Consider the following 27,455-nt stretch of genomic DNA (forward strand, 5'->3'; position numbering starts at 1 on the left):
GGGGCCACTCCTTTATTAGAAGGCCTTGCTTGGGTAACATCACTTTTTGTGTTATTTATTTTTCTCTAAATTTTTTTTTTATTAGTTTAATTATTTTTTTTAAGTCTCAGCATCAGTCAGTTTTAAAACTTGTTCGCAAAAAAAGAGAAGCTTTTTGGGCAAAGAAAAATGAAACCTGTTGGCTGGTCTCTGGTTGGGTTCACAAATTCTCGGAGTAGAAAAGACTTCGCGCAAGCGTCTGAAAATAGCACCTTAATTACAAAGTAGTAATCAATCGCCATAGATCTACACACAACTGTGTTACTGGTGTGACGTTACCACTAAACAAGCACAGTAATAAAAGAGTAAGCCAAAGTGCAACATATTCAGCATGTAAATATGACTGCCACCTGCAGTATCTACACACAGGTGGAAACCCTGGATAGTGTTTGCTTACATCATATCGAAGAATTGCTGCTCAGGATAAAAGGAAAAGCTTAGCAGGCCTCAGAGGTATTCGCCTGACTTTCATTAAGCACCAAATATGAAAGCTGGGATACCGCGGATCACAAAGGAAAACGCTTACACTGGACTTACCAAACTGCTCTCTTAACTACTAATTGCATAAATACAGAGCCCTGAATCTCATTTGATAAAAAGCATGCCTAGGAAAAGGAAGATCTAAGCGCCAACTGTCATCCAGATCAAGGGTTAACCAAAAAAAAAAAAAAGGCAGTATGTATTTTTACCATTTCCCTTTCATCACAAGTGTTCTTTCTATGAAATTAAGTACTACTGCTGCAGAGAATCACAGCTATTTTAATGCTTTGATTGCTTAGCCCCCTGTAGTTATTAAGTCACATTGGTTTCAAAATCCACCCCCAAATTTCTCCATGTTCAGCATACAAATTAACAAAGAGAATCTATTTTAATGCTCTGGGACGCTATACTGGTGTCAAGCCCTCTGGCTAAGTCAGCATTACTTAAGGACAGGATACACAGTACTGAAAAGCTACATTATTATTTTTAACATCACACTGGGATTAAAAAAAGTCTTTAGAGAAAAGACATCCACTGCAAGAACCTGGCATGTAACATACACAATGCTTGATACACACTATGCACTTGCTATGCACTTCTCTCCAGGATGCAACAAGACATAGGATGTGCACAACAAAAGTCAACAAGGATTCAGAACAAAATCCAGAGAAATGGATCAAAGTTTGCAGTTCCAGAGAGCCCTCTCAGACAATGTGCATTCTCCACCCCTCCTACAGCATGTATCAGCATCACATGCACCAGTGATTCTACACCTAAATAAAAGTCATGCTGGCAGAAAACAGAGGGTTACACCCCACTCAGTGATGCTGAACAAACTGCAGCCAGCCTCGTATGCCACACACCTGGACAAGTAACCACAGGTGCCAGTATGCCACATCCTCCCTGGACCCACAGGACTGAGCAGGACAGTGCCAGATGCTGGCCCTGCCATCCCTGTGTGCCGGACTTTGGCCCTCACTTGATTCACAAACAAGGGAACAAACAGTACCGAGCCTCAGTGGCTTCTGCTGCCTTCCTAGGAAAATAAAGATGGAAATAACCTGTTCAGAATTAGAGAAGTACTGCTGGGGAAGGTTTATGCTAAAGAATTGTAAAAACTATTAAGACTAAGTTTTAAAGAGGGATTGAAGTATTTTATTAATAGAAATATTAAACGGAAAAGTAATCTTGAAAGGAGAAATCTGAGACAGTATATTTTCCCAAAGAGAAATGCAAAAATTCAATCAGCTGTTATCAGTACATGGAAATGGGGGTGGAAGAGGGTTGCTAGATGAGATTTTCACGTTTTTCAAAGGCTATCATAAAGCTAAATCCAGCAATTAAATAGCACTTTAAACCATATACTCTTTCTGTACTTCAGTAAAAAATATTTGATCTTCTTCAAGATAATCAACAAGATTCAAGCTTCAAGCTTCAAGATAATAAACACTCAAACCCCCTCTTAGTCCCAGTCAGCCTCTCCAGTACCACCCTGACCAAGAGTAAAGGGTTTCTAAATGTATGCAAATGGTGACCATTAGAAATATGAAACCTAAAGATTGTTTTATTATTTAACAGTATTTCACACCTTGAACTGATTAGGCAAGAGTAGTACACCACATACTTTGTGATTATTTTTTAAAAAAACTTGTTCAGTACTATAGAACAATTGCAAATCTAAAGTTACATTTAAAGTTTTCTGAACTACCAGACTTCCTGTCCCATGCCCTCTTCTAAGTTGTGGTTTATGCTAGGAAATATTAACAAAAATCATGCAGTGATTTAAATCTAATTCATCATGGTTTATCACCCAAATCATTGTTACCTCTAAAATAAACTTTCCCATTAGCTAACTTTGCCCTAAGTGAAATGAAATCTAAATATACTGCAAAGCCTCTAAGATTCTGCATGCACTTATTTGAACTTGCATGTTCACAGAAATCACCTATCACTAAACCCAAGAAACAGGTAATGAATGGATGGATCTCTGGATAAGCACCAAATTGGCAAAAATAACAGACATTAGAGTCTTTAACTGCAAGTTAAACCTGTCTCAGTTGGCAACAACTCTTATTTGGCAGGTGGGGTGAAGGTATTTGCCAAAGGTACAAGTTGAAAACACATTACTCCAAAGGGTTAACACCAAAAGAAAGTTAAAATTAACAGGAGCTAAGCACACTGTTTTTAGTAAAAAACTGTTTTAAAAGGTCATAGTAAGTTGCTTTCTCTTACCCATTTCCTGAAGTACTAGAGCACCCTGGAGAGTGACTCAGAGAGGTGCTGCCAGCACAAGGACTCTTCTTAGTGGATAAATCAAGCACACCGTCTGTAGAGACAAAAGAATGACTTCAGTGTTTGAAGAAGCAGGATCAGCCATGCTGATCTTGTCTTCAGCTGAAAAGCAAAGCAAGTCTTCTGAGCTGAAGTCATTTTAGCACACATTTTTTGGTTTATTGTATTTTCAAACAAAATAAGGCTTGGAATTTTTCTGCAATATGGTTTACATGTGACTCCAATACAGTCTTTGGAAATCAATAAAAATTAACAAAATTAGAAGTGCATCTGTTACAGGGGACATAGCATAACAAATTACCTACAAGTGACAGTTCTGGATACAACAGAGCCTATCACATAACTATCTTTCAGTGGCCAGAACTGAGACAATCTTCAAGACTTGTCAACCTGAGATATTCCCCTCCTTAAAGGGAGGCTGCAAGCCAGTATTAGGATTTTTTTCTTTTTCTATCCAAATCTCTTGTAGGAAAATTCACTGAGAATTCCATACAGGAAATTAAATTAACACACATATAGATGTGAGATTTCTTCTCACATGGCAGCCAGCTTCATCTTCTTTTTTCATATCTCCAATGGGTCCCTACTGGAAAAGCTGCTGCTGTTCTCCTCTATTATGTCCTTTTATTCCCTCTCTTCCATATGCCAAATTGGTTTTCCTGTTAGACTGCTTCCTCCACTCTCAATAATGGCACATCCTCAAGCTCCCCCCATGCTCCCCTGCAAACCCTTATGTAAACTCTGCATTTAGAGGCACCAGAAAAGGGAGCATATTTCACCAGAAAAGCCTTGCTTCTGCTGCACACCGAAGCAGCTTGAAATTCTGGTCATTTTAATAAGGGCAACATTGTCATTGAAGCAGCCCAGACATCTGAAGTTCCTGGAAACTTTGAAATGAGGAATTTATGAGGCAGAGATAAATGAAACCTGTTGGCAAGGTGAACTTGAGACATATGAGAGCTCCTCACTCATTCAATCTAATCAAGTGAATACCACTGAACACAAGAACAATGTAAAGCAGCTTTCAGATTGCTTAAAGTTCTCATTTGACATATGGAGAAAAAACATGATAAACAGTGAACTAGAATTAACTAACGAAAAGCTGTTCCACCCACTGCATTTGGGAACACACCATAACCCAAACCTAAGCAAGCAGAAAATTAAAATTTTCTTTTTGAACAACACTTATGCAGGCACAAGAGACAGACTGAATCAAGTCTTTCTTTTCAAGAGGCTGGACAGCACAAGCAGCTGCTGGAGGCACTTGCATCCATGCTTCCTCCCTCAGAAAAGTCAGTATGACCTAGAAGCCTCTGAGGAGAAGCAGGGCCAACCTCACACCCCAGAGAAAAGCTTACAACTAGCTGGGCTCCCTTCAAGCCACTAGAACAGACTATAGCACAAAGCACCACTAGCAATCTTTCATGACAGCCTCTGAAATCTCTCATTAACAAGTTTGGCAAAATCTCTTTCCAATTACATTAAATGTAAATTGGGAAAAAAAAATTTACATCAGCAAACAGATTACTGTATAATTCAATATGCACATGTTCTACTCTCATAATGAGCGTTATGAACACCATACATTATCTTACAGCTTTTTCCATCACATGGTAGCTAAAAAACAGTTCATGTACATGCTTTCTTCTTCACCATAGCATCCTCTAATTAAAAAGGAACAAAGAAAAAGCAAAACTGATTCTCTCCCTCTTTCTTTCAGCAAAAAGTTTAACAATGAGAACAGTTTAACATTTATAAACATGCATGAAAAACACACTCACAAAATGCATTTATCATAAAGACAGCTAGAAACAAATGCCTATCAGCAAACTGTACAGGTCCACATTTCAAGGGAGACATTACTCAACCTCTCACTGCAGTTTGTAACTGAAGTGCAATGATAGCTTTCAGTAAGAGCTCTAACTGCAGTATGTATCCAGATGTCCAAGCTGCATATGACTGGACACATAAAATTAACCTGTTTACAAAATGCTTTATAAACCAAATTTAAAAGAATGAAGGGATATGTAGTTTTCTGTCATAGCTAGAAAAAGGCTTTTTTTTTATTTGCAGGCACCTTTTCCATTTGCAGATGGACAGCCTACTGTGACAGAATGACTTCAAGCACTAACATTTTTCTGAAGAAGGATAAAGGGTCTAATTTTAATCAGTATGATACACTTAGGATTCAACAGTTTCAGAAAAGAAAAGTTTGTATAGTATATCACTCACAGAATTTGCTTCTTTTAAAAAAAAGGCATTTTTTGATGGAAACCAAGGCTTTTGAATTAAAATAAGCTCTGAAACACTGCTACAAGTTAATTCAATCTGTGCTCCACAGAACAAGTCTATTTTTAAGGTAGAAAAGAGACATTTCTTCCAAACACACAAACCTGGAAGTTTAGTGCAGTTCATGGGTATAATTTTATAGCCTTCACAAAGCAATTTATTGCAGACTTTTTCAAGATACTCTTATACCACGAGCAGAAAGAAAATAAATCAGCCTTTCAGTCAGATTGTGCACTAATCTTCAGAGAAGAGACAACATTATGATTTTCATGACCACGTGAACTTCTCTTATCAGCAAGTGTACAGTCTATTTTGGCAGACAGTTTCTGGCAGCTCCCAGCAGGAAGAGCACATTTATCCTCAGAGTCTAGAGCATGTCCATCCCCTTTGCCCTTCTTCAGAAGAATCTCTCATGTCTATGGATCTACATTTTTTCAAAAACTCTTTTCTCTTCTAGCCACACTGAACTAGTCATTATTAACTGTAAAAACATCTACTGCTTTTCCACTTTACATTTTATGCAAAAGTGCAACCTTCTAATTGGTTCTGCAATAAGAATGCCATTAATGGACTGCCACAGGATGCAAGACACTGGTAAGAGTCCTACCTTGTTCACTAGGTTCTGACTGAGACTTCCTGACAGTAAGGTCCAGAGGTGAGTCTTGGTCAGCCATGAGCAGTTTGCTGAGCACAGGGTTCTGAGCAGTTGCAGCCGTGGGAGAGGAGGCGACCAGAGATGCTTTCAGCAGGCTTTGGTTCTTTGTGCTATTGGGCTGGCTGGAGTCCTGAGTAGAGCTATTTTTTGAGGTATATTCAGCAGCAAACTGTCGGATCATTCGCTGCATGATCTCACGGGCCACTAGGGGAATATTGGGGTCGGAGACCCTAGGACTGTCTGCAAATATTAGAGATTTCTTTTAAGGAAGCACTTTAAGTAAAACAGCTTTTATATTAAGTCATTGTTTATTTACAAAAAAAAAAAAATTCAGGGGAAAATAGAAAAGCCAAAGATAAAATAGTTTCTGTAGAAAATGCACTTCAGTCTTAGAATACCTGAATAAGAACCATTGCTAATTCTGGTGCAGCCTTCCCAAAATAACACTTTGCTAAAAGAAATACACAATCTCATATTTTGTTTTAAAATATAGACATATTCTACCAGACCTCTAAGAGGTGTGGAAATGGAAAGGAGAGCTAAAGTGCCAAGTAATGGAGCCCATCCAGAAATATTGAACATGTTATACAGTGGAAGAGTTGCATAACTTACCTGCAGCTACAGAAAGGTAAAATGGAAAATAAATTTGCAGCAGTCCCCTATAAGTTTACTGAGAAATAAAGCCCTATAGTTCTGATAAATTAAAATAATTCACATGAAGATCAAATGTTCAAGTGTGTTCCATCTCATTCTATATATTTCTTTTGATATTTCTAACATTGCAATCAATGCAGGATCAGGAATCACCCAAAGAACTTGCATATACACAAAACCCCAAGATGTGTCACATGACAAGTAATTCTATTTCTAGAAGAGCTGCTAAATCTATTAGTAATGGATGTGAAACAGAACAAGTAGGCATTGCGATTTATTTATATGAAATAGTGTATAAATAAAAAGGCATCTGGGCATGTGGACAACACAAAAAATTGACTGACAAAAATCACTATTTTAGACCAGTAGTAATTTGTGATGTGAAAGTAAATCTGTAACTCCTAAATCACAAAAGCTAAGTCCTGCCACTTCACTTGAAACACTGTATTCTCTGGCCAAATCACTACCCAAAAAAACCCCAAAACAACAACAAACACCAACCACCCACAATACTCCCAAAAAAACCCCAAAGCACAGACAACAACACCACTATTCCAGAAATGGCTCAAAAGGTTTGATTTTCTATTACCGATGAAACATTCACAAAAAAACTGTACAGCAGAAGACCAAATAAATCTTTAAAAGCAGCTCTCAAGAGGGAACAATAGAGAAGTGTTTACTACCTCTTTTAAAAAATGGCCCAGGTTGAAAGGTAATCTATTGAGATTGAGCTATTAGAAGCATTAGGAAATCTTCTGTGGGACCTTTCAGTGTTAGATTTGCCTTTTGCCACCATTTTTATCAAAAGTACATCAATCCAACAAACCAGCTTTAAGGTATGTGTAAAAGATGACTGACATGGAGGTTTGAGCAGAGCTGCCTACAAATCAAAGAGCAGCAGTAGCAGCCTGTTTCTTGACGAAACACCATATTGAGCTTTAAATACGTATCAAGCCCAAATTCCTTTCTGTTAAGCACACTTTTCTACACCTAAGATCTTATACAGTCACCATGTATATTCTTACAGTAAATTTCTGTAAATCCTGTAAATTTCCAGGATGTTTATGTAAATATGTAACCATTTTCTTTAAAACATCCTGTAGATTTTACTTGTTGTTAAGTACCAAATACTACAGTTTTAAGAAGACACCAAAAAATGAGCCAAACTTAAATTTTGGTGCATTTATAATCTCACTTGCTTCCTAAATGGTCCACAAGGACACCAGCCTGGAAAAGTGGAGAGGTTTAGTTCTGCAGTGGTGGCATTTCTTCTACTTTTCTATTCTCTTCACTATAACCTCCTGAAGGACACAGAAAGGCTCTAAGGAGGCCCAGAGGGACACAATTTGATGACATGACCAGACAGATACCAACTGTTTGACACGTGCTTGTAGCATATACAAGTGGGGCTGGCAGAAATGCAGAGCTTTACAGCACTTGTGCTTTCTGAATGAACAATCAGGCCTTTACAGTGCACCGTGTTCATATGTTCATTTCAGAAATGCTTACATCTGAACATATTTACACATTCAGAAATAAAATATTGCATATGCCTACAGCCATGCATCCTTGTAATCTGCAGTTTCATAGAATCAGCCCAGAATGACAACTTTCTAGTGCTGTTCAAGATAAATGCACTAATTCAGGTCACAGAATTCGATTTCAAGCAGAAGGTTAGGTACCTAGCACATTAAAAGCTTCTTGCTTAATATAAAACCTGCATGCTGAGGATTAAAGCTGTTCAAAAGTGAGTGGAAAATATGTGCTGGTGCCCATCCAGCATCACTTGAAATCAATCACGTATTTATCTTGACTCCACCTGTCCAGGTTTTTTTAAGAAAATAAAGCTAAAATTAACTAAAATATAGAAATTCTCTGAGAAGAGAAAATACAGCAAAAAGTTATCTGCTATACATAGTCTGAAGCAGTACCTCTGAGCTTTAAAGCCTTAATAGTTTTTGTGTATTTTATATCAAAACCTTAAAAGGGCAGTATCAAACAAATAAAGGCATGATTTCATTAAACCAGAAGAAGGTCCTGACCTGCCACAAAGCAAAGGTAACAGACAACTAAGTACTACCACTCTGCTTTGACTGGAAAAATAAGAGTATTTAAAGGAAGCATTACTGGATCAGAGTGCCAGGGACACAATTTCAGAGAAAGGACTAAGATTAATGGACAGTAAACCTGTCCAAAAAGTTTGCTGATGTTGTTAATTCCCTGTTCATGTTCAGTACATTAACGTGTGGCCAGTGTTCAGAGAGCAGCTGCATTTTCTCTGATCTACCCAGGCTACAAAATACCCATCTCAAATGTTACTGGCAGTGAGGATGGAAAGAAGAAAAAAACCAATTGCTGTCAGGAAGCCAGGAGAGCTCAGCATCTCTGAGCAATATAAGAACATTAAAGTTCTGCCATTCTTTGTGTCCTCTTTGGTATGACAGTGCCTTGGGATCTTATGGCAGCAGCATGAGTTAGATTTCAAGCAATCTAAATAGAGGCAAGCTTGAAAATCATGCATTAAGGATTCAGAACTGACTTCCTGCCAGGCTTCTATCCCTCGCCTGTTACTCTTGCACCAAGCACAGCTTTGTCCAAGAAAGAAAAACAAGGGTATGTTTTTAAAAAATTCTCAAAGATTCTTAGACATCTGGCTTGTTTCATTATCTTTATTCTGGGTAGCCAGCCACGGACAGAGTATTATACCCTTCATTAACACATTACAATATCTGCTGCTGGCTTCTCAGAGAATTTAAAAAGCATACTTTCCTAAAAGACACACATCATACATGAAGATTTAAGTTTAGTGGTAAAGGAATGAGGTCTTTAATAAACAATTTGGAAATGATGGAAAGACTTTTTTTTTCGTCACCGAAAAAGCAATATGGAAAAACCTGTATTTTCTCTAGACTTTAGTTTTCTTTAATTCCTTCTGGATTTTAAGATAAATGGGATAAACTCAAAAGCAAAAGGAAACATTAAGCTTACAAGAAAAAAGAAGAATTGAAAAGAAAGCCTTGGAATAAAGGTATTATCTGAACTATCAGTAGTAATGCAGTAACTATCCTTCCTACCATCCTGCATGTATTGCAAAAAGTATAGAAGCATTATAATGTATAGCTTGTATTTATTCATTTGAGTCATAAAAGAAAGGCTAAGATACTGTTATCTACTTAAAACACCTTTAAATATTTTGGTCACTGGAAGGAGGGGCTGAGGACTGGCTACAGCAATTTCTAATTTGTTAAACTGAAGCCTTACATTGTCCCCCAGCAGATAGGTTGGAATTACTGATTGGGCAGATTTTCTCACACATGGGTTAGACTGATAAGTACGATGTACTTTCATTCAGGATGCATTTGGAAGCAACCTCTGGATTAATGTTTCTCAGATTTGTAGAAAAAAGTGAAATGAGCTCTGTGCCTTCCTTAAGAGCAGTTTAAGCAACAACTCTCCAGAAGATATTTAGGTGATTTTCTAGCACTGAGCATGTTCTCAGAATATTCTACAGCAATTCTCTTGCTGATCACATTTTGAATTCCTCACATATCCCCCTTAGCACTATTCCAATAATATTTTATATTCTAGATTGTTGGGAATAGGGTGGTAATCATTACCAATAGTGAAAAGACTGATGACCTTTAAGAAAAACTGCATTAGTACATATCCCATCAAAATAAAATACTTTTTTTTTAAAAAAAACTCAAAACACATTACCCACCTACAACCAGCACTGCCACTTGACCTTTCTTCCAAACAGCCCACCCACCTAAACACTGGTTATGGGGAACAGTTCTGCGGGGTAAGAACTGAGTCATCTCTCCAAAAGTGAAAACACCAGTGATCTCATGGAGAGATTTTGTTTAGGGTTAAAGAGTTTTATGCTCCCTAGGCATCAACAGTCTCTTCCAATGCCCCAAGCCCACATTGTTATGTTGCTCCATCACTTTAGAGTCAATTTTTATCCTTGATAAATATATATAAAGAAGATAACTGAAAAATACTGAACATTCAACTTGAACATCAGATCTTTGATACCTACATTGCATGCAAAAAGACCACAAGAGAGACTATTTCCCGTATCCTCCACCCCCATCAAAACCAACCTTTTCTGTAAAAGACTGCATTGAGGAACTCTTCCGCTTGCCTTTCAAAACGAATGATTTTTGCTTGCTCTTGTCTAAGCAGAGCTTCTTGTCCAGCTTCCGAGGCTGGCTCATCCAGACTGACTAAGTGTTCCTGCAAAGATATTTAATATTTGTAAGATCTTCCAGACTCCAAAATGAATAAAGTTCCCTAGGCACTCAATATTTCACTAAATTCAAAACATTTTAAGGTACTCAGCACAGAGTTGAATTTATTTAAATCAAAACTTCTTTTTTTGTCTGCATCAGAACATTGTACTTTGTCCTGTTTTCTTGTTGTAAATTGGGCTGGTTTGAAGGTCAACCAGAGGGAGGAATTAACCCCACACAAATACCTTGCAAGTGATTTCCACATGGAGCTACAATTTAATAGGAAACTTACAGTCAAGGCAATAGTACAGAAACACTGGCTTAAACTGACAAAGAGTTTTGGCACCCTGCTGGTCAGGGTGGTGGTGGCAGTCTGATTAAATGGTGGTTGCACTCCCATTGAAATGATGGATGTGCACTTGTCAAAGCTGTGGTCCTGTGGAAAGGTTTGGTCCTTCCCTGGAGGTCCAGCGGTGGTTCCCCCAAGTGCCCAAACCTTGAGATCACACAGCACCCTCAAATCCAGGCAGGAAGGTTCGCTACTTCCCCCAGGGCAGGGAATTTGATAATGGAATGATGCAATCCTGTGAGACACAGGATATTTTGGGCAGTCCTTGACGGCACATTAACAGAGATGACCACCCTTAGGCTGGGTGTAACAAAGAGAGCACCACACCCAGCTCATAGGTGGGGTAGCAGCTGTTACAAAGGATCCACCACTAACTGTTCAGAAGGTGATGGAGGTGGTGCTAGAATACATACTTTGGTGACACCTTGCATTGTCACCTAAGACATTATTCACCCCTTATTCTACACCACCTACATCATATCCAAATTAATACCCATCTTTAACTCTACTTTACATTTATATACCCATACACAATGAAAAACATTACACACAGTTCTCATTTAAAATTAGGTGCGTTGAGGTACACAACAGGTTTCCCCATCTTTCTGCATTTTCTATTGCAAGTATAACCAGCTCCTTGAGCAATAACAATCCATGGATGGATTTCCCTTTGAGGAAGGATTAATCTTCCTAACATACCTCTCATGTGTACCACAGGGACTTTATCTCCATCTACAATGTGCAAGGGTTCTGTCTGGGCAGGACCAGCTGGATTGATGGAGCTTCGGCTATTGACCCACCAGGAGACCTTTGCTAAATGCAGCTCCCAGTTTTTTAAGGTCCCAGTGCTTTCAGGGTGGTTTATGAATAGTCCATTGCACCATTCAACTTTCCCAGCAGCTGGTTCATTATGAGGAATATGGTACACAAACTCAATGCCATGTTCCCTAGGCCAGGGTTTTATAAGCTTGTTCTTGAAACACGTCCCATTGTCAGACTCAGTTCTTTCAGGGGTGCCAGGACTTGCTTTTCCAGGTCCGAGATGGTGTTCCAGGCAGTGGTGTGAGGCACAGGGTAGGTCTCCAGCCATCCAGTGCTTGCTCCCACCATGGTCAGCACATAGCACTTGCCTTGGCAGGTTCTGGGAATGGTGACCTACTTAATTTGCCATGCTTCCCTGTACCTATATTTTGACTACTGTCCACCATGCCATAAGAGGCTTCATCTGCTTGGCTTGCTAGATTGCAGCACACATCTCACAGAGATCCATGAGTGATACTGTCCATGTTTAAGTCCACCCCCTGGTCACAGGCCCATTGGTATGTCCCATCTCTTCCCTGATGACTGGAGGCATCAAGGGCCTAACAAGCTAGAAGTAATTCTCCTTTGTGCTACCAGTGCAGATCTACCCGAGACACTTTAACCTTGGCAGCAAAATTCACCTGCATGTTGTTATTTCATTAGCCTGACTTTTGGGTACACGTACAGGAATGTGACAGACCTTGACAGTCAGCTTCTCCACCTGGGTAGCAAGGTCTTCCCAGATCTCAGCAGCCCAGGTGGGTTTCCCCTCTGCACTGTCATTTGGCCTTTCTCCACCGATCCAGCCATCCCCACAGAGCATTAGCTACCATCCACAAGTCAATGTAGAGTCTTGGCCACTACTCTCATTTAGCAATATTCAAAGCCAGCTGGATGGCTTTAACTTGTGCAATTTGACTTGATCCACCTTGTCCTGTGGTAGCTTCTGCAGCTTTCTGTGTGGAGGTCCTCAGAGCAGCTTTCCGTTTCCTGTTTGTTTCTACAATTGGGCAGGAACCATTGGTGAAGAGGGCGCTATTGCTTTTCATTCTCTGCTAATTGGTTATTTGGTGGGACCTCCTCAGCACAGGTCACCTGCTCCTCTTCTTCTTCAGAAGATAGTCCAAAACTCTCACGCTCAAGCCATTTTGTTATGACTTCCAGAATCTCAGTGAGATTAGGATTTCACATCTAGGTTCCCTGCGTGATCAGCGTGATCCAGTTGCTCCACACGGCATCAGTGGCACAATGTGTAGAAGGAACCTTCCCTTTGAACATCCAGCCCAGCACTGGTACTTCAGTTAACAGAAGCAGCTATGCTTCAGTGCCAGTCACTTCTGAGGTGGCTTGAACCCCTTTGTAGGCTGCAAGAATCTCTTTCTCAGTTGGGGTACAGCTGGCCTCGGACCCTTTGCATCCCTGACTCCAGAATCCCAACAGTCATCCTTGGGTCTCCTCAGGTCTCTGCCAGAGACTCCAGGAAGGATCATTCTCCCCAGCCATAGTGTGGAGAACATTTTTTACATCCTGCCCTGTTCTGACTGGCCAAAGGGCAACTACATGGAACCTCCTGGTTAATTTGTTCAAAAGCTTGTTGTTCAGGGCCCCACCAGAAATAATTTTTCTTTTGTGTCATGAGATTGAGGGGGCTTACAATTGTAGTGTATTCTGGGATATGCATCCTCCAAAAGCCCACAGCACCTAGGAAGGCTTACATTTCTTTCTTTTTGGTTGGTGGAGACATAGGCATTATTTTGTTAATAATTTCAGTTGAAATCTGGCAATGTCCATCTTGTCACTTTACTCGTGGAAGCTGAATTTCCTGAGCAGGTCCCTTAATCTTACTTCGTTTAGTGGCAAGCTTTCAGGACAATCTGGATAATCTCCTCTCCTTTCTCGAAGACTTCCCCAGCTGTATTCCCCCCTATCATGCTGTCACTGATGTATTGCAAATGTACTGTACTTGTCTGAGAGACGAGGCAAGGTATTCAGTTGTCTGATTTGCTCTGTCCCTAGAGCAGCTATCCCAAAAGCCCAGCAAGGTAATTTTGAGTCTTGAGATAGTCTATGCCGAGGATGCATGGGGCCTCTGAACCAGTCACGATGGGGTGTTTCTGCCACTCCTTCCCAGTCCAGTTCAACTCAGTATCCAATACAGTCAACTGCTGGGATCGTCCTGCCACCTCAGAAATAGAAATGCATTCCACTCCCACATATCTTGATGACATCAGGATACATTGGGCACTGGTGTCAACCAAAGCCATAAACCTTTGTGGGTCAGACACATCAAGCCACTGGATCCACACAGTCCAATAGATCCAATTGTCCCTTTCCCCTACCTGGCTAAAGGCAGGGCCCCTCTAAATCCTGGTCATTGTACATGTTGCTCTCCTCCTGTAAATATGCCCTTGAGGTCCCTTCAAGAGGGTCAGTAATATCATCATTCCTTTACCACCTGGAGCCTTGTCTAAGAGAGACCAAAGCAGTGCTGACCCTAGATGAGCTTCTTGCAGTTGTTGTTCCTCCTTTCACTTCACGTACCTGGGTGGCTAAGGAAGAGGTGGGTTTTCCACCCCACTTCTTCATGTCTTCTCCACAGTTCTGAAGGAAAAAACAGAGGTTACCTCGTGGAGTGTATCCTCTCTAGTTGGCTGGAAGACACCTGGTCCAAATGGCAGAGACTCTTCTTGGTTCTGGCAAGATGTGGTAAATTCCTTCCTTACGCTCCTTCCTCAGTTTCTGGTGGCCCTCTTCAATTTTCTCTTTCAAGCTCCAGATGTGCCCAGCCAGCTTTGTTTCTACAGATGAGATGTGGGTACATAACAGGGCAGTGACAGCATCCTTGCAAAGTCTTAGTTTGTTGACCAATGCACCCACCTTGTCCTCTCCTTCCTTCCACTGCAGTGTTGCTAAGCAGTGGGAATATATTTCTGGTCTGAGCCTTGCAAATTTCAACCATATTTGTGATGTGCACTGGACACCTTCTGGGCTCTTAGGGAATCTCTCATCTTCTGAAAAAATGATCTCCAGGACAGCTAATTCCCTTAGGCATTGGATACCTTGGTTCCATTGTGCTCCATATTCCTTCTTGCATGTGGAGGTCCCCTTTACACAGGTATCTAGCCCTTTGACTTGCTAGTAGCCACTGCCAGAGGCTAAGAGTTTCCTGGGCTTCCCTGATCCCCTGGGACAGCGATCCCAGTTGCCCAGCCTCACGTCCTTTCAGAATGGTGTCATTAGCTGCAGCATCCCAGATGTGCAGCAGCCAGGTCAGAAGGGACTCGTTCAGCTGCTGGGTGAACTCCCTCTGCAGCTCACACAACTCACCCAGGGACAGAGGCCCAGTGATGATCTCCAGCTCTGTCTCTTCCACTTGGGTGTGAAGGTCCTGCTGCCTCCTCATCAGTCACGGTGCTGACTGAATTGCTTTTCAATTTCGTTTTATGAACAGGGTTAACTACTACTGAATTAGGCTGTCCTGGCTCAGTGACAGTTTGTGTGGACACAGTGCCTGCTGACTGGCTTCTTTTTTCCTCATCCTCCTGAATATGCTGGACCACAGCAAGCTTGGTCATGACTCCAAGCATGGTGTACACAGCGCAGGCCATACAGAGAAGACAGAGCAAAACTAACAACAAGATTATGCCGTCCTTGATATCCAGACAGAACTCAGTATTTTCAAAAACTGCTGTGTTGGGCCTGAAAGCCTGGAAGAAAACATTCTCTACTCTTTCTGCCAATGACTGGGTGTGATTATTAACAAGGCTCCATAATCAGCAGCCCAGACCAGGACAGGAGAAGGAAACTGAGTATATATTCTGAATGAGGTTCACTGCCTCTGATATTATCATGCAATAGACATAAAGAATAATGAAGCAATTTTCATAGCATTCTCTGGTCTCAAAAGGTGTAACACAACTGGCAAATACCTCCCCATGTGCACAAAAATATGGAGAGCAAGGTATCAGATCCATGCAAACAAGTCATCACACCACAGTGAAGAGACAGTTTCTGTAATACAATGCAAAACTGCAATTCTGATGTCTCTCAGGATGCCACACATTGGGTACCAAAATATGTGCTGGTTTGAAGGTCAACCAGAGGGAGGAATAACCCCACACAAATACCTTGCAAGTGATTTCCACATGGAGCTACAATTTAATAGGAAACTTACAGTCAAGGCAATAGTACAGAAACTGGCTTAAACTGACAAAGAGTTTTGGCACCCTGCTGGTCAGGGTGGTGGTGGCAGTCTGATTAAATGGTGATTGCACTCCCATTGAAATGATGGATGTGCACTTGTCAAAGCTGTGGTCCTGTGGAAAGGTTTGGTCCTTCCCTGGAGGTCCAGCGGTGGTTCCCCCAAGTGCCCAAACCTTGAGATCACACAGCACCCTCAAATCCAGGCAGGAAGGTTCACTACTTCCCCCAGGGCAGGGAATTTGACAAGGGAATGATGCAATCCTGGGAGACAGAGGATATTTTGGGCAATCCTTAACGGCACATTAGCAGAGATGATCACCCTTAGGCTGGGTGTAACAAAGAGAGCACCACACCCAGCTCATAGGTGGGGTAGCAGCTGTTACAAAGGATTCACCACCATCAGAAGGTGATGGAGGTGGTGCTAGAATACATACTTTGGTCACTCCTCACACTATAACCCAAGACATAAATGCAACAGAAGCCTGTAAAATTTGATATTAATACAGAAAATAAGAGTCCATTATAAAGAAGAAAACTTCGATATCTTACACCATTTGGCTGCAAATCTCACATCTAGCACTTGTCCTTTGGCTATTGTTTTTAGATCCAAGAAATAACTGTTGAAAGCAAAACATACACAGTTCTCCTTACTCCATATATCCTTCATGCAAACTAAGCAAAAAATGAACAAGCATTATCAACAAACAGGATCTTCTGTGAAGAAGCTTAATAGTAGCTACTTTAAGTGATATAAATTTAAGTTAGCTGTTACAACACCTACAATGAAATAAAATCAATTCTCACAATTTCAAGCAGCTGAGTAATCTCAATAAATTCAAACTAGGATAATTAGGCATGTGAGATGCCAGGATACATCATTCATTTTAAATACACTCAAGAAACTAGAAAACAAGGTTACAAAAATACAAAATCTAAATGTTTAGGTTCCACCCCTAGATGCACACACCTTTTCCCATTTCTTTCTGTTTAATGCCTTGCTACTGCTCAGGAGAAAAATCTCTTTACTGGCCCTCTCCTTCCACTTTCATTTTAAGCTGTATTAAAGATACCTGTATTTACCTACTGCAGGAATGTATACACAGCCATTCTTTGGCTTCAGGGAGTGTTTTGTTTTGTTAACCTTTATAAAGTATCAGTTACCATAATATTTAGGCTGCATCTGTTTTTCTGGCCTCTACTGTATAAGTTGATTTCAAACTCATATCCACATGGGACTAGAAGGGAAGAACTAGAAATTCATTTATAAATCACAAGAAATGAAAAATAAGCAATTTTTCAGTTTGTGCTGTCTCAACTTCAACAGGTTTAAGAAGCAAGGTTATATGACAAGCCCACAGTAAATTAACAAACACAGCAGGCACGTGAACTGCGTGCTGAGGGTAATAATACCAAATGCTGTGGACTCTGGCCTGAACCACATGGATGGGCTTTCACATCTTATTTGTGATTCAACAGCTTCCAAAAGCTCTCTATCGAAAGCAAAGGGAGATACTAGCTCAGGGTACAGACACAAAACAGTACTTTATGACAAACAGAAATATAAGGAACATGTGATGATAGAGGTAACAGGTGAGTAAAAACATCTTTGATTCTGTGAAGGTAAGAGCCTGCAGAAGTGAAGGCCTCACACAATGACTGATGCTTTCTCCCATACCAAAGACTCAAACCTGCTTGCTCCCACAGGAGAAGATTCTTCTTTACCAGACTATAGCTCTGGAAGAAGCCTAAAATAAAAATAACCCTTGGCCAACACACTGCATTTCAAATCTTCCTTTTTGCATCTATAACAAGATACTGTAAATACAGCTCACTGGAAAAATAGTCCAGTAGCACCCTGCCTCACCATAAACAAAAGTATTTTATATTACTCATACAAAGGCAACATAAGAAGAGTACCATTTAATCTACTGCAGCTAACTAAAGCTGTACACTTGCTACATAGAGAAGGAATGAAGAAAAAGGGATCAGCCAGAAGAAAAAATTCTAAATGGCTCATGCTGGTGAACAGCTCAGTAAAGGATCTCTTGATCTGCATTTAGGAGAGAAGAGGAATAATAGGAAGAAAATGGCAGTGCTTAGTTTTTACCGCTCAAATTAAGGAGCATCTCCCCACATCTGTGGTTTTTATCAGTGTCCATGCTAAGACATCAAAACAAAGAAATACAATTATGTAAAAGGGTCAGATTTAACCTTGCACTTTGTATAAAAAAACAGTCTTCGGGCATGTTCAGTACAGTATCGACTACATGAGACAATACAAAATATACTGGAAATAGTTCTGCTTATTGCACTTTTTAATTGTTTTCTTATCCATTGTACCATAGTTATTCCAGGAATCTGCAGGTTTTTTCACCCCAGAAGGAAAATTCAAGCTTTCACACTAAGTATTTGATTGTGATTGCTATTCTACTTCCAAAAGTGAGGTGTTTTTGTTTGGTTTGGGAGTGTCTGGTTGGTTGATTTCTGTTGGGTTTTTTTCTTTTGTTTTTTTCTTGGTTAGGGTGGGGTGGTTGTTGATTTTTTAGGTGTGGGGTTTTTTTTACATTTTCTAGTATTTCTTCCCAATAACCATTATTTAGAACAACTACTTTCAGGTTTATCTACTCACTCTACAGTCCTAAATCACATCAAAGTTTTCAGTAGCAACATGCAGGTAGTAGGAAATAATATCTAGATAGTATTTTCACTAGGCATTTTTTCAGGATGTTTATAGCCATTCAGTTACTTTTAGGTATTATTTATAACACAGGATTCTTTCTATTCTCTTTGTGCTTCTCTTCAGGTGGGAAGCATGACCCAGAGCATCACTCTATAGAACAATAAACCTTCAGAGAAAGATACCCCGAGTGGTTTGCACATGTTCCTTGAGGGATAAAGCACTTTTTGTACATTAAGATAAACAACATAACTATGTAATTAAGTCAAAGAGCCTTAGAAATACAGGGCTTAGGTTTTCAAAAGGCAAAGTCAGTGTGTGACCTTGTGAGACCACCTAATCCTGGGCAGCCTGGCCTCGTCAGCACTAGCGCTGGATGCTCACCGAGAGCCTCCTTGTAGGAAATGTTGATACAGCAATTCCAAATGCTGAACTGCTGACATGAAGAGAACTGTATGATGCAGGCTGTTGTGTAGATGTGCAAACAGCAGTTTCATGTTTAAGCCACAGCACACACAGAGATGGAATGGGAAGAGCCCACAAGCTAGAACACGACGAGGTAATTCCTATCCATCTTCAGGGAGAAAAAGAAGGGAGGCTGCCCAGAGATCATCCATGGCTGACTGGTCAACCCATGGACCTTAGGGATAAAATCCAGCCTCCCACCCTACCTCAAAGCAACATCAGGAACACTGAGTAAGAAAGGAATGTTAAATCATCCCTAGGTATCTTATTCAATGTGGTTTTTTTTCCTTAAGACTGTACAGTCTTCTTAATTCACAGCCAACACAAAGGAGAACAATTTTCTGTAGACAAGCTTTAAATGTAACAGACACTCTTCTTCCCTTCTACCTGCAAGAGAGTATCATTCTTGTTGCTTTCATGTCAATGCTATTCAGTTTGTTTACAACTCCCAAAATGCTACGGTCATTTGAGGCTTCACCAGCATTCAGGTTTTCCTCTCCAGGTATTAACACAAATTCTTCTCTTGAAATAGTCCATGAAGTTGTTTACTGCTTTTACAATCCTATCACTTTTAAGACATCTGTAACTTGTGACTTGACAAAAAAGGTCTGTCTTGTCCTGTTTTTCAAATTTATCAAGATCATTTTCAATTGTGAGCATGTCCTTTAAAGCATCTACGACTGCTCCCAGCTTAGTATTAATAAAAATTCAGATGGTTTAATCAGTTTTAAGACCTCCTTCACTCACTGGATATATATATTTTTACAGTAAGATGACTGACATCATATTTATCAGATTCAAAACAAACAACTTGACTGATTCATAGCTCCTGACTATCATTTATTATGTACAGTAGGGGAGAAAAGAACTATATCAGTGGAATATAAATGTAATCATATCGTGGTGTGGAACCACAACGTGCTTTCATTAACACTGATGCACAAGAAAAGCTGCAACCCTGCATTCCTACTAAATACATCTGGAGATTATCACAAACCATCTTTTCAAGTTTTAGCCTCCATTTCAAATTATTTTAAAATGACACAATACAAAAGTGACAGTCTAAATGCTTGAGTTTTTTAATGATGAAATCCATTTAAAATGTTTTAGAGCATGTTCCAGCACACTTTAGGGAACTCTGTACACAGTTTAAACACACTCTAAAGCCATCAAAAATTGTAACAGTTCTGCAACTTCAACTCATTTTCAGATATTTCCTTTGCCATCTTCAATTATTCTACAAGTTAATGGTTTAGATGAGTGATAACTTCTCTTCAGAATTATTCAGACATTTACCACAGTTCATATCTTCTTGCTTATGTTCCTCCATAGTCAAAGGTCTTCAGACTTGTGTAAAATAATTACAAGCTTTTCAAAATACACAAATCAAAAGAGTAATTTTGAATTTTAAGATAACTTCAAATGCTGTACCTTAACACACTTCTCCACAAATGAAATAATTGTGAGAGGTCCTCTCACTGAAGCCCAGGTGTTTTAGAGAACTTTGCAGACCAGAATCCATTTTCTGGTATCAAACAGCCTATGAATCCAGAATATACTCCTAGAAGTCATTTTCTCTCTTGCTATTTTTGTAGCTTAAATATATCTATAAAATAGTTAATGTGCTTAGGAGTATTATCCTTCTTGTTCTGCTCTCACCAACTAATGAGATTAGTTGTGTGTCCATGTATGAGTGTTCCTTTTTTCTCTTAATACATATGAATTGCTTTATGTCACTGTAGACAATAGTGTTTTCTTTTCCACATGAATATACTTGACTGAATACTCTTAAAGGATTCATTTTCCAGTTTCTCCTGTCTTCTGGCCTTTCTTAAACTAGGCCTGAGCTCCAAATATGAGCAAATTACACTGGAGACCACCTCATTTGATACAAAATTCTACATGGAGCCAAAGGTCTCTTCTGTAATGACAGCTCAGTCAGATTATTTAACAAACCACACAGAAAAATTAGGAATCATAATTAAAAAGAGATAAGGCAAGTACAGTTCAATCCATCTCAATTGATGGGGCTTTGCTGCACCACAACCTTTTAGAAGGAAAAGTGATAAAGACCACAAGCAATAGAGAATTACCACAATTGCATATTATCCAAATGTGAATTTGTCAGATGTGGTCCCAGAGAACCCAATCTTTCTCTCACCTCATGGAGGCAGCCAGAGCTACTAAATGGGTTTTTTTGTCTTTCAAGGTACCTGTCCATTTCTGCACACAGGCACCCACATTAATAACCTGGCAGCAGCACCTTAGGTAACCAGTTATTCTCCTATCACACCATACAGAAACAATTGTGTATTCTGGATTCTGTGATGAAAAGAAAAAAATCCAGTTTCTAAAAGTGCTACATTACTGCACATAACCGTTTAGACTTGGGAAAAAATATGTCTGGGAAGATGCTGGCTCCCTACTTTGTCTGTATTTTGTTATCTCCTTCAAATGAAGACACTTTAGTCCATTTCTCTATTGAAACCTTTTTTGTATTTTGACTGCCAAAAATGCAGGTATTTGCTCAGTATTTGCAATTAGAACTGCTGCTGCAAATAAATTAATCTTTTTAGAATACTTAAGCAGATGGTTTTCCATCCTTTGAAGAAGTCATGTAATTGAACCTGACTGCCTGCAAAAGCAGTAACAACTATCACTGAAAGAGTGGGACAGCTAATGTAGATTCTTACCCTGTAAGCAGCTCTGCCAATAAATTAACACTGGCCTCCAATTCTCATCCTACAAGTCCAGAACTCATTTTTACTTATGCACAACTACTGGTCTCCTGAGTTACAGGTAATTCTTACGGGCAAATGAAATCCAGGAAAAAGCCCTGAAGATATTTATTGGTTTTGAACTTGTTACACTAGGTACCTACATGTCACTTCCAAGTACACTGATTGATTATTCAGCTAATCCAAAAGGAGGTACTGGTAATTATGTACTCAAAAAAACCCCAAAACAGGCCAGCCACAGCTACAAGCTATCATAATACATGGCTTGTGGCTATCCCACTCCCAGCTACATAACCCATTACACACCTTTTCATTTGTAACTCAGCACTTATGCAAGCACCAACCAAACCAGGCCACCCTGGCCAGTTCTTTTCCAAACACGGTGAGAGAGGATGCACATGAACAGCCTGCAACTCCCAAAAGAATCAAAGATCAGTCCAGATGTTCAATGGAAGATATGTCAAATAAACCAGTACCATTCCAAATTTAGTTGAACTGAATTAGCTGAAGACTGTCCATTATCTAGCTAAATACCAAATTAAGTTACAACCTTTTTTTCAACAATTTGGTCTCAGATATTAAAATTTCAATTAAGATGTTGTCAAATTCACACTATTTGAAGGCTCTTGTGAAATAATCATATTTAACTCTGTATAACAAGCTAATGACATCAGTGCCAGCAGGGCAGCAATCTGCTGCACCCACAAGAGAAAGGAAGCACTCCCATCCTACCATCTCTCAGATGACACACAAAAACCCTAGACCTAGAAGGACACATATTATTCCTTCAAAAACAAAACAAATGAAAAGACAAGCCAAAAAGCCAAATTACCCAAACCCAACAGAATTGACAGAGAGGCTGGAGGGCAGTAAGACTGCCTTTTTGAATACCTACCCTGTCCAGTTGGCCCACAAAATTAATTTCTGAATCAATTCAATGGCTTAACTAGAGCTGTGCTTAACACTGGATTTGGTCCTTTTATGAGATGAGGTAAGAAAAAAGATAGAGCTCCTTTCACAACAAGTACACATATATGTTACCTGCTGTCAGTCTCAATGACATAACTATGACTGACATCTGTTCTAAATCTCCTCTTTTGCCTTAATAAAAGCTGTAATACAGAAACACAAATGAACTGGCAGCATGGCAAATACCAGTGTCAACAAGTGTACTTCCTTTATGGACAAGCCATGCAGCTACATGTCAGCTGCTGCAGAGGAAAGAGTGCTTTTGTTTAATTCCTAAGTTGATAGAGATCCATTCTGGTGCTGTTTTACATTGTGCAGGAAGAAGCAGTAGTTACAAATTCCAGTAAATTAAGTTCTGCCAAGACAGATGATCCTTCCTTCCTATGTTATAGAACAATCACAATTTCAATACGTGGGCTGAACAACAATCAGTATAGCACCATAGCTTTTGTTTTATATACAACTATGATCTCCCTAAGAAAATAAACTGCAAGTTTATTGTGCTTGCAAACCTGGCTTGTCCATGTTTAGTTCTGACTTCATTATGAACAAGCACAGTACAAAATCTACCATGCACAAGAGCACTTTAATAAAAGGATATGGCCCACAGGGAAGAAGATTCCAAGATACAGAACAAGATTCTAGACTGTTAAAATGGACCACGTTTCCATACTGAAGATAAGCCCATCATCTGACTGTAGTAAACATGCACAAGCTACAGTATGGCTCCCTTGGGGAGGGTTTCATGATTCCCAACAAGATCCCTTACAAAGGACTCAGGAAAACCCAAAACAAATAAAAAACACCAAACAGAAAGAGCTAATGCACAGGGAAAAAAAAAAAAAAGAAACCCAGCACCTGCATTACATACTACAAAGAAAAAGTTGCAGAGAAAGAGGCAAGTCTGTTCATTAACCTGTATATTTTAATTCAGAAAACCTTTTTCCAAAGGAGAAAGGGGTAGGAGGTTGCAGATTTTCCATATTCAGTTAACTAGGAGCAGCAAACTCCCTCCCTTTGTCCCTCCCCTACAACTACTAGCTTCACACATCTGCATTGTTACCTTCACTTTTTCTCTTCTCAGGCAGCAGAAAAGACAATTTTCATCAAAAGACCAATCAGAAACACCTTCAGGCTCACAGTCTGTAAATCAGAAGAATAGCAAATTACTTCATATTCATAAACCACAACACAACTGGAGCCAAAAGAGAAATGCTGAATTAAATACCTGTTTCACAACATTCTTGCCCGCTTTCTGAGGATTCAGGCTTCATTTCGGCCATTTTTCTAAATCCCCAGATTACCAACCTATATACATTTTATCTATGCACAACAAATCTGTTTTTCTGAGCACTGCAAAATACACTCCCAGCTACATAAAGATGAACGCACACTCATTAGTAATTTTAGCCAATATGAAACTAACTGTGAGCACTGCCTGGGGGAGGGGGAAAAAAAAGCACAAATCACCACGGTAACACACATTTTCTAGAGGCAGAGCTGAGGCTGCTTCTGTCATTAGAAATGCAGAACAAGATACAAACATAGAGATTGAATACCTTTAAACAAACTGAGATCTTTTAATAATCCAGGTCCAAACAGGCCTTCTAGAATACTTTCAAACCCTAAAAGCAAATAAAAGAATTGTTAGCTTTCTAGATTAGTACGTCACTGCAATATTCACAATAGCAGTTCTATATTTATCTGTTCCAAGAACAGAGCTCAACACGTTTTCTCCAAGTATTACAAGATACACGGGTCAATTGTGATGACTGAACTACCGATAAATCATAGCACAATCTAGAGTCCACTGACTCCTGTACTTTTCTAAGTAGCTAGGTTAAAAACAAAGAACATTACAACATTGAAATAAACCATTTTGAAAAGAAAATAGGAAGCTGCAGGTTCTACAACACAACGGAGTAATTTCTACACAAATAAAAATACTCTTATTTAAGCCTCCGAACTGAAAGAAGGTCCATTTTCCCAATTTAAAAAATACATTCTTCCATCTCAGTGGCATTCCGCTACTTTTCTGAATTTCAGTAACATTAGAAGCAGTGTTTCCTCAAGACCTGCAGTTTTGAGGAGAGAAAATTAAAAGGCGAAGGATTCAGGGTTGCCATATCAGTAAGGAATGAAATTTCAAGCACAGCTCTGCATCCAAGACACACACAGTCCAATTTACTTCAATGCCACCATTTACACCTCACTTAAAATAAATCTAACCAATCTGAGTTTATTCCAGAAGAGGAAAAACGTGCACCAAAATTACTGCCATTATTTGGAAAAGTTAAATCAATATTACACTAACCCCCTGCTGGCAGTAAAAAATCTACAGAGCTATTAACTACCCAGTACTGTGAGAAGATGGGTTAGCAGAGTCAGTATGAAAAGTACAAAGAGTACTTTAAGGGTGATAGACAAATTTCACCTTATAAAAATGTAATGATCAGAAAAATTCAAGACTATAACTTACTATATTGCCTGCCCTCCCCTCCCCCCTCCAATACTTTTTTGCTTTGTGGCTTTAACAATGGTTTGCAAGCAGCTAGGGGCTTCTAGCTTCTCCTACTTCCTTGAGTCTTTGAGTGGCAGAAGAGGAAACAAAAATCAAATTAAGAAAGAAAAATGTGGTCTTAAGTTTAGAGAAACTTGCATGGGTGAATCAGGGACACATAAACTACCCAAAATAGTAATGTTTAAGATATCAGTCAAAATCTAAATAATCATGTACTACGAAGGAAATAGTTTATTACACTTCAAAAGAGCAGTAATTCTAAAATAATTCTGACTTCATCCAGATCTAGTATCTAAGTTATGTTTTGGAGAGCAGTGTTCAAAAGGAAATGACAAATAGTGTTTCACCCCTCTGGGTGTCAGCAAGAGTGTCAGTGCACCAGCATCTTCAGTGATCAGATTCAGGATGCTACAGAATTTGCAGGGTGCACCATGACTTAGATGGCAAAAGCATTGCTGAGGTACAACACTCAAAATATCATCTCAGAAAGGACCAAGAACCAAAAAGAACCAAAAAAAAAAAAAAAAAAAACCCCAAAAAAACCCTCGTGAAATAACAGTCAAGAGTAAAGAGAAATAGGGAGAAATCAGAAAACAAGGTGGAAGAGGAGAAACTGGAAACACATCCCATTGAACAGCACCTTGTCAGGCAGAGAAGTAGCACTGCCTCCAAAAAAAGCCAATTCAGGCTTCAGGAAGTGGCAGGAACAGTGGGAAAGGGCCGACCAACCTGACCTAGAAGAAAAATAGGAGAATCAGGGTATTGACCCATAGGTTTATAACGTTGAATAGTTTATAACGTTTTTAACATATGGGTAGAGACCCTCAGAATTTGATTCTGAAATGAAGCCTTAAGGAAAATAGCTAACCAACCTCATTCTTGATCTTTTTCTTTAAAACTTGTATTTTATATGTATATATATATATATATTAAAAAATAAAAAAAACTTCAGAAATTTTACTCAAACTCATCAATCTTTTAATAGTAACTGCCAGTGACTCATGCCCCACAGTTTGCCATGCATGCAATTGCACACTGAAGTCCCTGCCAAGTTTTACAGCTTGGATATTGTAGGACCATAGTTTGCTAGCCCACTGTTCTGAGTGATGCTAATGCCACTCGGGTTTTATTAATATTAAATATTGGATTTAGCAGTTGCATAGCAACAGCAGAACATCTTATGTGCAATGTTTGACATTAAAAAAGGCAAATAAGGGAAGTATGAATGTATTCAAAAATTATACTAGAGACTGGTAAAACTGCCATAAAGCTGAGCCCTATTCCCCCCAAATGCAAAGTGCAATGCAGCAAAGGCAGTTTAAGCCCTGTGATGTTGTGTTCACTCATTCAGGGCTCCAAAAGAGCAACTGTGTACAGTTAATCATGCAGAATACATTGAAAACAAAATCTTGAAAAAGGAGCTGCCTACTTTTTATAGTATTTTTTCTCTCCATTGTCACTGCTCTTAGAAGCTTGAAAAGAACATTTCTTTTCCCACCGATTGTCCTTTTCCATTTGGCAGATGATATTTTCCTGCATTTCAAATGGAACAGAAATTAACATGGCTCCCTCTGCTAAATTCCAGTTTCTATATTGTTATCATCTGTATTTCAGTGTCTGATAGTTCATAGCAGCTGAAGAGCAGAGCCAGTGGAAAAGTTGCAGGAATAACAGAATTAAAGAAAGAAAAAGAAAGAGAATTCCAGTATTTTAGAAATCAGTATTAGATTTTCAATATCAGTTGTATTTACAACTCTGATATGCTCTTCACAAACAAAGCAGCCACATATTTAACTCTCACAAATTTTACTGATAACGTCTCCAATGAAAAACATTTTCTGGACGTTAGTATAAGAATTTAGAAAAAAAAATTTTAATTTTAAAAAGCCCCTGAATTTATAAAGTATAAAACATCTCTCTTTTCCAGAAGGCTCTCTAGGAAGTGAAGAATTAGAAAAAATAAACCCCAGAACAAAGAAAGAAAACCCTTAGTACTGAAGCAAGGGTGGAACTTTTTAAATGCAGAGTTGTTACACACTTATTCCAATTCCACAACAGTTAAACTGTAAACAAGTAAAGCCTCCCCTA

The 27,455-nt window shown here is 39.3% G+C and overlaps 1 protein-coding gene across 21 annotated transcripts in view; it reads right to left on the bottom strand.

Annotated features, from left to right (window-relative positions):
- Positions 1-27,455, bottom strand: part of LCOR (ligand dependent nuclear receptor corepressor) — an 83,825-nt gene that overhangs the window by 29,148 nt on the left and 27,222 nt on the right. For 5 of the 21 annotated variants that reach the window (XR_010367478.1, XR_010367477.1, XM_064431058.1 and 2 more), the window contains exons 2-6: positions 24,406-24,471; positions 23,910-23,989; positions 10,516-10,648; positions 5,708-5,995; positions 2,752-2,845 (exon numbers count right to left, since the gene is read on the bottom strand). Coding sequence is in view for 6 of the 21 variants with exons in the window: in XM_064431054.1 (XP_064287124.1) it covers positions 2,752-2,845; positions 5,708-5,995; positions 10,516-10,648; positions 23,910-23,989; positions 24,406-24,471 (661 nt within the window). In the remaining 15 variants the exon portion in view is untranslated. Of the gene's footprint in view, positions 1-2,751; positions 2,846-5,707; positions 5,996-10,515; positions 10,649-23,909; positions 23,990-24,074; positions 24,228-24,405; positions 24,472-26,007; positions 26,102-26,796; positions 26,901-27,455 lie in introns of those variants that run through there. The other 16 variants (XM_064431059.1, XM_064431061.1, XM_064431060.1 and 13 more) reach the window with 6 other exon arrangements.

The sequence above is a fragment of the Passer domesticus genome, chromosome 8 (genome assembly GCF_036417665.1).
Source record: "Passer domesticus isolate bPasDom1 chromosome 8, bPasDom1.hap1, whole genome shotgun sequence".
In the NCBI taxonomy this organism is placed as follows: domain Eukaryota; kingdom Metazoa; phylum Chordata; class Aves; order Passeriformes; family Passeridae; genus Passer; species Passer domesticus.